We start from the raw sequence: 15,914 nt of genomic DNA on the forward strand, positions 1-15,914 counted from the left end.
GCAGAACTAAAAGAAACACTTGGTATTGTGACACAGGATAAGGTTCTGGTACTTAGATCTTTCTTAGATTCTATTTGAAGAAGTCAATTTCTATATGCATCCAGCATTTAAAGCAAGACAAACAATTAAAGTTGAGAACCACAAAATACATTTTGTGTCTCTCCAGAAGATAATTGTAGGATGCCAACTGACTGTCAACAGCCACAACTCTGAAAATCAGGGAAAATTTATTCAATGCTACTAAAACACAAGAAAACATGGAATTAACATGTACTTCTGATAAGGTACTTCTTTTATCTACACACATATTAAGCTTAATGAACACTAGCTGAAAGTTTACAGGCTTGAATATATATTTTTCCTCAAGATTTCTGCATTGATTATAGATCTCTTTTTAACAAAAGCAAAATGTACTTCTCTGATCTTACAATTGCTGAAGAAAAAATTACATTTTCTACCATCCTGTTCCTTTAGGGATAAAACCCAAATGAATCACTTTGAATTTGATAACATCTATTTAAGAGTTTCCTTTCACACCCAAGCCAAATACCTACCTAAAGCCAACAGGTAGAAACCTATGATGGTCTCTCCTTGCTCTGTTACAGCTGCCTCTCTGGTCAGAAAACTGATGTTGTTGTTCCTCCAGGGTGCCTGTGCAGAAACCTGGACAGACATTTTCAGTGGAGCTTCTGCTGCAGAAATCACCCTTCCCCAGAATATCTTGGTGAATAAAATGGTTCCAGGCTTTTCCTCAGTTTCTGCTCACTGTGTTCAAGGGAGCTCTCAATAAGACTAATGATTTAAAGAAGGAAATCTCAAGGGACAGAAGCTTTGCAGCCTTCTGACCTATTCTTTTCACTAATCCTATCTATTAATACAGCCTGTGAACCTGTGGCCAGCACAAGACAGAAGACTTCCTTGTATCCTCATTACTGCTATGTGCAAAAATCTCTAATGAAGAGTGTGTGTATGACAGAAGAGACAACTTTCTTTAAAATAAGGTGACACCACACAACGTACAGGCTCACAGGCACACCCACAGCATACTGATATGTTGCTTACATAGCTGTACATTCATCATTTTTTCTTCACTGAAGATGAGTGGAATTTTAGTTCAAATGAAATTCAGGAAAAATTGCACACAAGTTTTAAAAAATGGCACAGTGAAAAAAAATCCAGGGAGGTGTCACCACCTGAGAATGTAACTTTAACATAGCAGAAAAAATAATCTATTAATTTACTTTACTAGCAGGATAGTTGTTAATTTAAAAAGAAATGCAGGTAATTTCCAGTACTGGTTAAAAAAAATGTAAGTACTTTGGATCATATTTTTAGACTGCTAGGGACCCTGCAGTCTTGGAGTAAGTATGATGTGGAATTTTTCCCATACTGTTGAAAAAACGAGATCTTGTTTTGTTGCAGTGCATGGGATTTGAGTCACCCAGGTATACTTTTAGTCTTTTCTGAGGTATCAGTGATTGTAATGATTTTTCCCATACTGTTGAAAAAATGAGATCTTGTTTTTTGAAGTGCATGGGATTTGAGTCAGCCAGGTATACTTTTAGTCTTTTCTGAGGTATCAGTGATTGTAATTTAGATATGGCTTCTCTTAACAGTCAGGTTGGAGTCATAACTAAACAACTTGACTCTAAGTTAATTCATCTGGAGTAGCAAAGTGCTTAAGTACCCTTTTTGATGACTGTTTTCCCCCCACCCCAGTCTTCACACACTGGGAGTGATTAATACCTTGATTAACTTGCAGTTTTCTCCTTCCTCCTTCTGGTGTCATCCTCCAGTGAAGAACAGAGGCTTGGCAAACTGCTGTGGTTTATTTGGTGGGTCTGCAGGTGACCGTGCTTCCAAAGGAGAGAAAGGCTCTCTCTGCAGATTACAGGAGCCTAGTTTCATGTCTCTCAGTGCTTTAATGGTGACCAATTTAGTGGCTTCACGGAGATTATCCCTGAGTGCCTTCACTATCTTCACAAAGTGCTTTGACAGGATTAGAGCAGCATATGCTATGGGCAGTACTATAAAAGGACAAGAAAACTGAAATGCCGTGGTAGTACAGACAAATAGTATAGACTGTGTTTGATAGAGATGTGACTGTGAGAAGGCACGTGAAAAAAGGACTTGGATATTTCTGCTACCGGCAAACCTCTCCACCAGTTACACCAGAAGAGCCTCAGCATCTTCCCCCTCACACCTTCTTGTGGGCTCCCCTCGCTGATGACTCCTTAGGATGCGAGGCAACAATCCGTTCCATCACAAGAGGATGCATTAACCTCTTGTGTTGGCCCCGGCCAATCTTGGCAGAAAAACTGTGCTGGCACACCTCATAGATCCACTTGCCCCTTGGAACCACACACACCTTCCCTTTGCATCGTGAGACGTGACAAGCAATACTGTGGTACTTAAAGATTTTGTTTACCACATTAAGAGCATTTAAAGATGACCCTTCTCTGCCCATGGGTCCTCTTAAGATGGTCAATCAACCCCAGTATCTGAGTGAACCAAGTAGCACAGCATGGACAAGATGGATTTTTGTCAGGGACAGACACAACAGGACTCCTGACTGCTGTTCCGCCCTCACTGGTCCCGAGAAGAGCCTCAGGTGTTTTAGGCCCTTCACTGCCTGTGGCCACACACTCAGAATCATCCCGAACCAGCCCAAATGGCAAGGTCTCATATGGCTCAGGGAGCTCTGCCAAACTTTCCCAAACAATTCCCAGATGGACTCCAACCACACGAGCAAAAGCGGAGTTTACAGACTCCAAACATACCAGACTGAAACCCTCTTCCCTGAGCACAGAGGGTAAAGATGGAACTTTGGCACCTCTGACCCTCAGATCCAAGGGGTCAGTCTGGGTGGCTGTCGATATAAATCTCAAAGCCATTGATTGCACCCTCGCAAGAACCGGAAAAATAACAAGTCACAGTCCAAGTGAGAGTAGTAAAAGTCAGCAGCTGGCTCTCTCCCAGACTGCCAGCTGAGTCCAGCTCAAGCCCGTGGACAAGGCCCTGGGCAACAGCGAAGTAACCGTGCCAATAATTTTGTTTCAGCACGATCGTGAGACTACCGCTGGCTGGCGAGTCCAAGCGATAGGGAGGGCGATTTTCGCCTCTCTCACACTGGGGCAGAAATCGACTTTGTCACCACAAGGGGCATGCGGCGGGGCACGAGGAGGCGCGACGTCCGCAGCCATGCTCAGTTAGTAACCATACCCTCATTGAGAGAGCCATAGTTACTGCCGCCCTAGAAGGACCCTATAGCGCCCCTTTCCCTCAGGCTGGGTCCGCAGAAGGGACACAAACAATGCGAACTTGGGACACGTTCGCTCTGCTGCCGCAGGCTCAGCCGTGCCTCCCCGCGGGGCCCTGTCCCGGCAGCAGGGACAGCAGGGACAGCAGGGACACGCACCCACCCGTGCCGGGACAGAGCTGCGGCTGCTCCGGGGCCCAGGCCAAGCCGGGAGAAGGGCGCACAGCTCTGGGGGCACAGCAGCGAGCCCTGGCTGGGATCAGCCACAGAGCACGCCAGCCCTGCCGCGGCCTGCGCCCCGCAGACCTCCGGGGCAGGCGGGGCCCAGGCCCTGTGCCACGGCCGCCCTAAAATCACCGCTCGGGGCTCAGCCCGGCGCTCGGGGCAGTGCTGCCGCGAGGTAAAGGAGCCAGGAAGCTCCTGGAATGACGGATGTCTCAGGACGCCTGACTAAAGGGAGTGATGAAAAGACCGCATTAGGACACAACAGGGCAATAAAGCCCGTTTTACAAACGTACCAAACCAACCAGTGGTCTCTGAGGCAGCAGGCAAAGCCAATTTAGAGCAGATATAAGCCAGCAGTATCTTCTACTTTGGCTGCTAAAATGTGCAACAGCCTTTGAATCCTCCCTATTTGCCTCCCTAAGTGACATATATACCAGCACAAAAAGGCAAATATCACAGCAGCACAGACTGGCCTGACATGCTCAGTCTGGTTACATTACAATCCAGTATACTCTTTCCAATACAGAAAAATCTTAAAAATTAAAATTTCTGTGTGACAGAAAACATATGATGAATGTTCCCAATAAGCACCTGTTTTCCCTGAGGAGCACAGATTTGGGCAGTTGCCAAAGGAGTGATTATGTCAAAAAGCTGGTGTAAGTTCTCACAGCACTATTTTTTCACAATACCTGTTATACATGGGTTAAAGGAAAGGACCATAGAAGGAGGAGACAAAAGGAAAACTTTTCATAAGGGATGAGTTAAATAAACCATTAGCAGATAGAAAATTGGTTGTGTGGAATGAAAATACAGTTTTGCCTCTGTAAGGCATAAAATTTTCTGAAATTTTACAGAAATATAATTGAGGGATTTCAAGGCAAATCCAATGGTATATTAGTTGGAACATGTCTATGTAGATTCTTTTTGATAAATTATTTTAATTTTTACTTCACATTTTAAATTAGAATATTCACTACAAAAAGAAAAAACTGTCTCTATGCAACAAGGCATCACTTAGTCTTGCAATGAATAGTCACACAATGATGAGTTATGCCTATGGATTTCATCAAGGTAGCCAAAAACCAAATTTTATATCAGTGACAGAAGATCTTTCCAAATTCAGATCACGTAGTTTTTCCCTAGTTCCAATAAAATACAGTTGTTGAAAGAATTTTCACAGATTTTTTTCTAATACACATTGAATGAAAAGGAAAAAAAAAATCTTGAGATCAGGGAAATAATGCTTAAAACTTGTTGATGAACAAATGGGAATGACTGTGCCTGCTGCAAGTCATTTGGAATTGCTTACCTGTAAGAACCAGATCTGCATCTGCCCTTTTGTTGCCAATGTCAATTTTGTAGAACAAAACCACATCTGAAACATTTAAGCTGAAGAGTGATCATAATGTGAAACATGCTTGACCGCTTATGTTTCAAAACATGCCTGTTTAACCCTGGATGTTAGCTCTTGCTGTGACATTTTAGCATGAAAACAACTGCACTCTATGCATTCTCTAGTTAAATGTCTAAACCATTTTTTTTTTGCCTGTCTTGGGTTATTTGCCAAACTCAGTTAAGAAAATGGTTACATCACATAATAAATATATTGTAAAATCCATACTTCTGCCATAATTTCTATGGGCTTTAGCCTATTCAGTTTCATACATTGTTCTTGCTCTCACCAATCCTGAATGCTAATTTTTCTCTGGGGGTTGTCTTCTATAGCTTGTGACAGATACTGAAAACTACCTGACAGAAAAAAATGCTTGATCAGGGCTTATTACTGAAATATACAGTTTGAAATGAACTATTTCTCAAGGAACACTCTTTAGATTAATGCTAATACAAAGACAGGCTGCCTTACTTCTTCAGATATATGCTACTTTCATGTTGAAAGATGATTGAAGAGAATGAAAAATACTTTGTGCAGATTAGGTGGCTGAAGCTTTGTATTATTTAAACTCCCTGCTCTGAGCTGAACTTACACTGAATAGGTTAGGTGATGGTAAAAGAAATTAAAACTTTTTTGGCAGCTGAATCAGTTTTCAAGAGGTTTCAAGTGAAGTGTGGGAAGTCCTGCTTCTGAGGTGATGGTTTCCCATGAAGGCGGGGAGGGCACTCTTGGCACTCACTGATAGAGTGGCTAAAAGGCAGGACCCTCTCTGTGGCACAAAGAAATACAAGATTTGAGGTATCTTACTTCTAACCTGTCTTCATGAGTTGCACTGATTTTTTTTTTTTTAAATTAAAAGAATGTTACTGTAGCTCCTGCTACAGAAAAACTTGGCTGTTCGGCATTAAAAGCCTTCCAGTCATCCTTGGTGGTGATCTCATTACAGTAGCAGGTTTAAACAAACCCACCTCAAAAGAGTGGCTGGCTGGTGTTCTGTCACTGGGGTGCTTTTACTCTCTGTGTTGCAGCAGTGCTTCACTGCTCCAGTTTGGAGGAGAGCCCAGTGAGAGCATCAATTTTCCCCAAATATGGGCTTGCATCATATGCCTGCAATTTAAAAATGGTACATGTTTGGAGACATGAAAACTGTTCCTAAATTTCCTAGGTGTTGGTTCAAAAAGGCAGAATGTGTCAGGGCTCTTCTACTTACCAAGCTCTGGAATACACTAACAGTTGCAGGGGCACTGAATGATCTTTGACTGACTCATGTGACAAAGTCAGTCTGCAGAAAAGGCAGAACAAAACCTCCAGCATTTCATGTATCAGCAGAACTTTAATGTCAGGAGAAACTTAAAGTTGCATTCTAGGAACTAAGCAAGCTATTGCAAATTCAGCAAATTAGGGAATTAGACATGGGAAGAAACAGAGAAGCATAAAGCCTTTCAAATGTATTTCATTTATGTCAAAAGAAGATAAATAAAGAACACGAACATGGAAAAAAGTCTCAATAACTATTCAACACATACTTTCTAGCAGCTCTCATTCTCCCTGGTGTTATACTTACCTTTCCACTCTTTCTCTTGCGTCTTCAAGCAGTTCCCTTCAGTCAGGGGAGGAAATGGTGACAGGGAGCATAATTTTTCCTTTTTTTTTTTTTTTCTGAAGGAAACACCATAGCAGTGCTCAAGCAGTATGTTGTTGAAATTGCTGATTTCTTCCTGCTCTTTCTAAAGTCTGTTTAGGGCTTCTTTTGGTACATTTTCTTTCTTACTTTACAGCTTGCTCTTATTATTTGGTCTGCAACTCCACATTATGTCTGAATGACCTGTACAAAAAATATCTTAAATATGTTGTATACCTCTTTTCTGTTTCCTCTGCTACCTATAAAACAGTTTTACCCGTGTCAAAGGTTTACATTTAATTGTTTGCTCTGAGCTATCCACAGCTCTTAAATGACATTCCCATGCCCTCTTCTCTTCTCTCTTCATGTCTGCACTTCTCTACCCTGCATCTTGGGTTGCCACAGGCAGCCCTCAATCACCAGGCCAGGCCCTTTTTCTTTTACACTGCAATATTAAGATGATGGAATAAATATTTATCTTTACACAAAATAATTGTTCACTATTCTTGTCCGCACAAAAATTGTGGTTATATCCCATGATCAAATCAGGAAATAGTCACCTGATATTTAAAATAAACTGCTGTCACAGCTAAGCCAGCTAAAATGAAGTTCCAGGCAGGCTAAGGCAATTTGAGGCAAAGCAAGCCTGACATGCCTTAATACTGCAGTGTCAGTGCATAGCCTATCACTAGCAATAGCAATAATTGTATTTGTGTGCCTACCAGTTACACAGATCAGGCAGTGGCTGGACAGAGCTGCATTGGCTTCCTTAAAGTTCTGGTCATCACAAAAAATTATAGAAAACAGCAAGTGTCCTGCTTAATTCCATTTGTTCTTGTGCTGTGTCAAATTATGCACAGGTTGATTCTGACCACTTTGAAAAAGTGTAGGTTTCCTTTTGGAGGATGCTTTTTGATTGCTTTTGATGATGCTGAGCATGCTCAGCTCCAACATCCAAGCTAGCATAACAACACAGACTTTTATCTTAGTGTGTTCATACGAGATTGTGTGCAGGCAGCATCAAACAGAGCAACACCTAGGGCACTGTGCTTTCATTGCATTGCCCTTCCCATCATGTCCAAGAACAGAGCCTGTGAGATTTCTGTCTTCATTACTATTATTTGTGTTTGCCTTACACAAAACACCCAGAATTTACAGGGCAGTAAGGTTCATACCCTGAAACTTCCTATTTAAACCTCAGGTATGTTGTCTTCCTAGAACTTCCATTCAAAGTGATGAGCTTTCCAAGGACTTAACTACAATTAGAATTTAGTCCTAGATTAAGAGCATACACAACAGGAGGAGGAAATCACTGAAAATATAAATAATCTTAACCTGGTGTTATGCTTCTGTCAGCTGAATTCTCTGCAATGTTTCCGGGTGCTATTACAAACTACATCCTGTAGACTCCTAGGAAATGTTTAGTATTAGGTTTCCTGCCGGTGTGGAGCAGGTAATAGGAGTGGCTCATAACAAGGACCAGTCTGGGAAACTGCTGCATCAGAGGAGTGTAGACATGCTGGATTCTTCTCTTTATGGACTCTTACCCTTTATGGACTTCCTGTAAGTTTCTGTTGAAAATCAGAAAGAACGCATCCTCCCAGAATCCTGAAAAGGAAAAATGTTTTCCTTCTGATACCTAGTTCATGCTCCTGCACATCTCCCAGACTCACAGGGATAATGGACATTTCCATAATACTGAGAATGTCATTCACACAAAGAAGATTAGAGCTTGGAAAGCATCTAACCTATTAGGACGTCCCTTGAAAACAGTACAAGTTTTTAGAGAATCATTTCCAAGCTATATAACAATACACAATCAATTTAAGACAATAAAGTTTTATGGACAACAAGACACTTTTCCTTACTTCCTATGTTGCTGCTTAACATTAAATATAACCTTTTTATTTCTTCTCTTATACTGAGCTTTGATCCATATATTAAAGTATCAGTACTCACAATTCTTTATGTCTGAACTTCCAAAAAAGAGGAAAGCAGAAATTTCCTTCCCTTTATATGATTTCGTTTACTTCAGCCTAGTACTTTCCATACATCAAAAATATATGAAAAAGACCCAAACATTGTATTTATACTTACACAGTGGTAAAGGTCCCTTGTTCCCTTGTTGAAAAGGATAAATGACTCTAAGTCTAACACCCACACTCTGGAAAGTTAGTGGGACCATTATTCTTGGACAAACCACTTCAGTTTTTCTTCCAAACTTGGGGAAGAAATCAGGAGTGCAATTTCTAGAAAAGCAAACTGAGGTTTGGATTGCCACTATGTAACTACTTGCTCTTTTGTGTGACTGCCAAAGGAATTCTGTATAAATCCCAGGTATCTGGGGCATATGGTAAAACCCACAAGTTTTATCAGAAACATTATTTCCTCACACAGTTTTAACAGAAGCATCATTATGCTTCTGTTACATTACCATTAAGTGTTGTGTGAAGGGACTCCATTCTGGCTCAGAATTTAATTTTGGCATTTTATAGCAGACAGATTTCTGCCAATAAACTGTGTATAGACAACACTTTATAACCAAAATGTACACACTCACTCTATTGGAGAGGAAGGAGCTGTGCATCCATACAAGCAGTGGGATTCCACAGAAGACACTTTGACTCCATTAAGCTTTTATTTACTAACGATAAGACTCATGCTCATGTGCAACAACACTGGTGACAGAAAGTAAAAAATGTCACAAATTCCGTATATTTCATAAAGCCAGAAAGCTCTGTCAGATTTCAGGGCTTTGGCTTCCCTAAGAATATTTTGGAAACACGATAAATACATTATAGGTTACCCTATAGATGAAACACAATCCATTGGTGATTCCAAAACAGCGCACCTCAGGGTCAGAGCAGGAGAGGCAGCACTGCTGCTCCACTGACTTTCTAACACCTGAGCCCACCTCCAGCACCAGCTGTGCTTCAGCCCCAGCACCTGCCAGGATCAGCTCATGCCTCGAACTCCCCCTGCAAGAGCCCCAGCTTGTACCTTGAAGGTGGATAATGCCTGCATGCAGTTGTTGGAATGCCAAGCTCTTTCTTGCTCCAAGGTCAGGGTGAATAAAACTCAGGAGACGTTGTTTTTGAAGTCTCACTCAGAAGTTTATTATCCTTATCTGTTACAAACTCATGAGATGGGAGCTCTCTCTAACAAGTTGAGAAAGTGAGCTAAAATGGTGTCTGTCAAGGCTGTTTAAGTCTCAATTATCCAATAAACAGTTGCTATCTATAATATTTATGCTTCTAACCCAATTACAATCACCCAAAACCTGCAATGCAGACATCTTTCATCCAATTAGAGAAAACCACCCAGATTCATGAAGAAGAAGGAAGAAGGTGCAAAAAAGACATCCAATCCACACCCAAAATTCTCCATCTTGGCTCCCATATATCATCATATAATAAATCCTAAATCTAATTTTTTTCACCCTGTGAGATCACACAACACTACCCAAACTACACACACACTCTTTCTGTGCTATCACTCAATTTTTGAAGCCTTTTCCAAGGTCTCAGGTCAATCAAGGTGTTTACTTGAGGGTTGGCACCCTTAAATTCAGAAAGCTTGAAGTTTTCAGCCATCAGAGTTCCAACATGCAGTCACACATGTTTGCCAAAGAATGGGGGTGATGGGATGACAAGAGCACAGGCAGATGTCTGTGTCTGTTGCAGCACTTCAGCCGTCTCTCTCCTCGTCACCACTGCCCACCCTACTCTCCCTTCCTGGACTTTTGTGTAGAGAAAGGCTGATTCCCTTTACAGTCCCTCCTGTGAGGATTTAATGGAGCTGAAGTACTCATTTATTTTCTTTCCCCTCCAAAACCTAGGACCTGTACAAAATCAGAATGTATTTTTTCAATTCACTGGGTTTATTTGAAGCTGACTGCTTTCCAGCAGCATTTCCTAAAGAAAAAAACAGGCATGCCATCACTCCTCCCTGCAAATTTGGGAGGAGTTTGCTCCTCCCTGCAAATTTGAAGCAATGTCCCAGTCCCAACACCTGCAACAGAGAAGTAGTTTCAGATATAAGGATTATAAGAAATTTCAGGTAAAGCTTTCTCAGCCTATAATAATGCCAAGTGAGCATTACTAATAAACTTTCCTAGCCTCTTCTCTTAAAAGGACATTAAAAAGGGCAATAGTGGTTATTTGTCTGTCATCACCACATGGCTGGGATCAACAGTCTTACAGAAGACAGATACCATCACCTCAGCAGTCTTCAAGATGCCATGGTGGTACACAGACAGACTGCAGATGTCAGTCTTCCTCGTGGGAAACATTGTTGCCAGACATATGTAAAGACAAAAACTTCCAAGCATTTCACATTTCTAAGTTGATTTCTATAACAAAATAGTATAGACACTGCAATTTCAAATTAAAAGGTTGATAAAAAAAGGTAATAGGTACCAGGAACTTCCACTGGAAAACCACATGGAGGTACAGAGGGCTTTTCCATGAATGAATGCAACATTTTTAGAAGAGGAATAGATTCAGTGCAGCATAAGACCTACAGAAAAGAAAACACTGTCTCTTCTTTCCCTGGAAAGTTTTAAAACATCAATGCTCTTTGCAGGGACTCTACTCTGAGATCAATTTAGGGAAAGGAAGGAAGCAGATGACTACTTAGAGAAGAAACAGGAACAGACAACTCCAGTAGGGATTTCAGAGTGGCATGCCTGAAAATTACAGTCTCTTTGATCTTGTAAATGAATGGCAAAGTTTTTCAGCACTTCAAAAGAAGCAGTATCAGCTTTACAGGGCTGTTTGCTTGGTGTATAAATAAATGGGCTGCTTACCTGGGCAAGAGTACATGCTACCAAGCAAGGTCAAAAGAGGTGAGGAGTTACATCCAAACTGTAGCTTGACATGGCCAAGGAATTGAGCACTTCACCACATTGCCCACTTCTGCTCATAATCTTTTGAGCAGGTCAGCCAAGGCTGTATCTGCTGAGGGAAAACAGAGACCATCACTGTTCACAGACACACAAGAAGTGAGATTTCAAAACCCTCTCAGTTCTCAGGTCACTTTATCAATGCAAAGTGGAAAAAATAAAGGATAAAATTTGAATGGCATTTTGCACCATTCAGGTGCCAAGGCTTTTCACAAAGGACATTTTATTTGCCCAGGTAAACCCAAAAATCCCTGTCAGTCTCAAGGCTTGCCCACAATTCAGACAAGTGATCTGAGCCCTGCTTGCACCTGTGGGAAGTTTTAAGGTTCTTTTCTGATACTAGGTCAGAAATATTTGCTTTCTTATAATGCTTTCTATTACATTGTATCTCTTGAGAAAGAGAATTGTAAAGCTCAAGGCTACTGGAAGTTTCCTTGAAAATTCTACAAGAACTGATTCTCTAACATCCTGACTGGAAAGAGGAGTTGGTAGAGCTATCCATGTTGTGGCAGAACTACTACTGAATGTTCACTTCCCCTTGGAGCAAGAAAAAGTCAGACTAAAAGACATCTGTGTAATTCCAAGTGACAGAGGCAAACAAAAAAAAAAAAAATAGCAACTGGTCATTGACAGAATTTTGTGTCTCCGTTCTCTGTCTCCTTCTTTCCCTGCAGCAAAACACTCAGGGAAGTAATTCACAGTGTGGCAGACAAGATGGCTCTCTGCAGAAATGTTAGATTTTCTACCCTGTTTGGGATTTCTGGAAATGAAAACTGATGGCAACAGGAGACTGAGAATGGATGAATACCAACACTGCAATCAGCTGTTAGTCAAGAACAAAAACCTTCTGAACTGTGTGAACAGCAGAAGGAAATCACCTTTCAGATGCTTCTTGATGCCATCCTCATGATGAGGTACACAGCTCAGGAGCCTGCACTGCCACTGCAGGAACAGCAAGTGAAACACAATTCAATTATTCTCTGAAATCTTTAGATCTATAACATCATCTGTGTGCCATGTGAGATCATACAGATCTTGACAATAGCTCAATTGTTCCCTCTCCTTACCTGATAGAATCTCAGGGATGAGGAGGTGTGCTTTGTTAAATAGATCCTTGATCCCACATCTGGCCTGACACTTTCAATGATGGTAAATCTCAGCTGTGCCTTTCCTACCTCCCTCAGGGCTTTCCAAGTTTTGTTTTTTGACTCTAAGCATGTTCACACCCGTCACCAAAGAGTATGATTTCTGTCACTTTAGATTTGGATGTGCCCCAATTTATCCCCATTACATGCAGCAACACTGGAAGGAGTAAGTCTCCCACACCATGGGAGAAGGGGTTCTGCAGTAAAGAGGAGCACAAGTTTTTCTTTTCTCAGTACAATTCCTGGCACAGCCTCAGATTATTGGCACTGGTGATATAAAAATGTGTCCTCCTATATCATACTGTCTCAGGATATATTTCTTCAAATACCTGAAAATGACTTTTCAAACCCAAAAGGGACATGGCATCAAACAGCTGGGCAAAGACTTTCAGGGTACTTTCCATCATCTGTGCAAGGAAAAGAATTGACAAAAAGAAGCAAATTTTTTTAAAATTGCTCTGGAACAGCAATTGATGCATTGCTGTGTGGACCAGCAGAAGCAACCAGGAAAACCTACCTGTCAGAGTGCTATTAACAGCTTTGAGAAAGTCCCATGCCTTCTCTGGTACTGGGCTCTCCACACTGAGTCCTATGAGAATATTATTAGTAAGACAGGTGACATTTATAAGCATCATTTTGTTGCTCATTGTGAAGCTAAGATTTGCCTTCAATGTACACTTTTACTTTGCTGCCTCTGTCCTGGTGAATCTGAGCCCCCCATCTCAAGCTGCCTGAAGGAGCCCAAGTCTGCTCCCCTGAAGTCCAGGGCTTTCTCCCTCTCACTTGCCTTCCTCACACCCCCTTTCACATCAGCCACCATGCAGACTGGCTCATCTCTGGCTTATCTCTGGCTTTATGCCCTGCTGGAGGAGTTTCTAGTCTCTAGTGCTCCCTAGGTAGCTCTGGTTCTGTGAGCAGCTGAGACACCTCTGCAGAAGCACCATTAGGATGGCTCAGGTTTGTAGCTATCATTGGGCTTGGGGTGAGAGAGACTGCAGGGTGCTGGACAGGGAGATGTGTATCCCTGGCTGGAGGCAGCATGATTTACTGTCTGTCAGGATAGAGCTTGCTGGCCACAAATCCTATTTTGCCCCTGCACTTTTTTGATGTTTAAAACTGCATTCTCTAACAGAAAGACTCAGCTTTTATGAAGTAAGGGCTTCAAAGAATAATTTAATTTCACAAGATCCTTTACATGGTAACAGCTATAAAGCCTCCTCAGCTTTCACAGAATCTTGCTTTTACCAGTAAGTGCTGGGTCAAGTCACTGCTGACAGAACCAACCAAGGACTACTACAAGTGACTTACAGATGCATGGATATAAAAATTCATAAAATTTTTTTTAAAGCAATTAATTTATTGTTTCAGAAGAGGTGACAGCAAACTCATTGTATGTAGCTGTACATACAATGAAAATAGTAATTACTGGCTCCAGGCAATGAATGTTTTCAAAGAGGTCCTGAATTCCAGGGAAAGAGAAGGTATATTGCAGATGGGCATCACACTGTAGCAATGTATAGTTCAGATGGCCTTAGGAAGAGGAAACACAAGCCTAAAGGTGAAAACCCCTCAGATATTGGTAGGAAATACATACTCACTGGGAAGCATTAAAAAGAGATTACTTACCTTACCCTCAGTATTCAACCCTCCACAGAACGAACTCCCATACCAACTGCTATATGAGAGAGTATCAGAGCTCATCCCTAGGGCCAGCTTTTGTAGCTAAGCAAATTATCACATTGTAACAAACGTCGTAAACTATGGCTTAAATTAATAATGAGTAAGTGTACACAAAGGCCTTCCTGTGCTTGTGATACCACGTTCACAAAGCGATCGCGTGTGACTAGCTTATCTTTGGGCTTCATCTTGAGATGCCACAGTCGAACTGAGCGATGCTTCAGTGGTGACGGATTGCTGCCATCCTGTGGCAGGCAAATGTATTTCAGACTGACACTTGCCTGAAAGAAAACAGTCCTTTAAGGGTGTCGTTTTAGAAAGAACTAAACATTATTATTCTTAAATGCCACAGAAGGAAAGCCAGTTGTCTGTAACCTGCAATATTCAGATCTTAGAAAGCCATGAGCCATTACAGCGATTCTACCACAAATTACTCTCTGAAGCAGAAAATAAGGACAAGGTGGGAATGGGCTCATGTCACCTTTTTACTTGGAGAGGTTTGCAGCATTCAGTGGTCAGACTCCAGAGAGGATGGTAACCTTAGCCCAGTTCTAACCCTAACCATTTCAGACAACTAGTTCCAGAATGCACATAAATAAAAGAATATCCTTTTTCTAATGGCAACTGTGCCAGTGTCAATTGGAAAAGCCATCAGACAGCTCAAATAAGGTGAGCCCTCTGCTAAGATTGTATCCAAACACAATGCAGATAGCACCGTTCCCAACACTGAGTCCAAGGGGTGTGTTTAGGGAGGTGTGGGGCATAAATGAACCAGTGAATGACCAGTTGATTGTTACTTTCTAAGATTCCATTCCCCACATCTTGTCCCCAGTTCCAGTCTTTGGCGGAAGAAAGTTTTCTATAACATGGCTTTGAGACCCAGGCATCTGGGAACACATGAGAACTTGCACATTGACAGTAGTGGGTCCAGGATTGTTTAACTTGTTTATCAATGACCTGGATGAAGGGGCAGATGCTCCTCAGCAAGTTCACTGATGACACAAAGCTGGGAGGAGTGGCCGATGCCCCAGAGTGCTGTGCAGCCCTCGAGAAGGAACTAGACAGGCTGGAGAGCTGGGCAGGGAGGAAACTTCTGAAATTCAGCTGAGAGAAGTGCAGGGTTTTACACTGGGAGAGGAAGAATGCCCTGCACCAGTACAAGCTGCGGGCTGACCTGCTGGAAAGCAGCTCTGCAGACAGGGACTTGGGGGTCCTGGTGGACAACAAGCCATCCATGAGCCAAGTGTGTTCTTGTGGCCAAGAAGGCCAATGAAATCCTGGGTGCATTAGGAAGGGCATAATGTGCTCTAGGATGATGACCCCAGTATTCAAGTTTTATACACCATAAAGGAAAAAAAGGAGGAAAAAATGCAGCAACAAAATTCAGTAACTAGATCTCCTGGTTCATGGTCTATAGCATTTCTGTATTTATTGTTAAGACTGAACTGTGATCAGCTAATCCAGCGAGCCATTGCTGATCAAGACATTCAAACAAAACAGCCACAATTCCTGAGGTAGGTCCTGGTCAAAACAATGTTAGCAAGGGAAAGAGACATTTCAATTCACCTGTTCATTTGACCAGGACAAACCACTTTAACACATTCCTTCTGGTTCTTCAGGTGTAAGAAACTTTGTAAGGAAGGCAACTAGCAATTCTCCATCATTAGATGGTCCCTATAAAACGCTCAAAC

The 15,914-nt window shown here is 41.9% G+C and overlaps 2 protein-coding genes across 3 annotated transcripts in view; both read right to left on the reverse strand.

Annotated features, from left to right (window-relative positions):
• The window catches only part of LOC121335838 (opsin-5-like), a 29,542-nt gene extending 28,867 nt beyond the window's left edge, over nt 1–675 (reverse strand). Inside the window, exon 1 of the mRNA XM_041404372.1 lies at nt 555–675. Coding sequence (XP_041260306.1) covers nt 555–675 — 121 coding nt within the window. The remainder of the gene's footprint in view (nt 1–554) is intronic.
• Nucleotides 676–9,595: 8,920 nt separating this feature from the next.
• Nucleotides 9,596–15,914, reverse strand: part of FEZ2 (fasciculation and elongation protein zeta 2) — a 34,706-nt gene continuing 28,387 nt past the window's right edge. Inside the window, exons 11-15 of one of the 2 annotated variants that reach the window (XR_005952658.1) lie at nt 13,064–14,504; nt 12,876–12,953; nt 12,280–12,343; nt 11,306–11,453; nt 9,596–10,339 (exon numbers count right to left, since the gene is read on the reverse strand). The gene's annotated coding sequence lies outside the window, so the exon portion shown is untranslated. Of the gene's footprint in view, nt 11,454–12,279; nt 12,344–12,875; nt 12,954–13,063; nt 14,505–15,914 lie in introns of both variants that reach the window. The other variant, XR_005952657.1, reaches the window with a different exon arrangement.

This window comes from Onychostruthus taczanowskii, unplaced genomic scaffold (assembly GCF_017590055.1).
Source record: "Onychostruthus taczanowskii isolate IOZ18803 unplaced genomic scaffold, ASM1759005v1 scaffold21, whole genome shotgun sequence".
In the NCBI taxonomy this organism is placed as follows: domain Eukaryota; kingdom Metazoa; phylum Chordata; class Aves; order Passeriformes; family Passeridae; genus Onychostruthus; species Onychostruthus taczanowskii.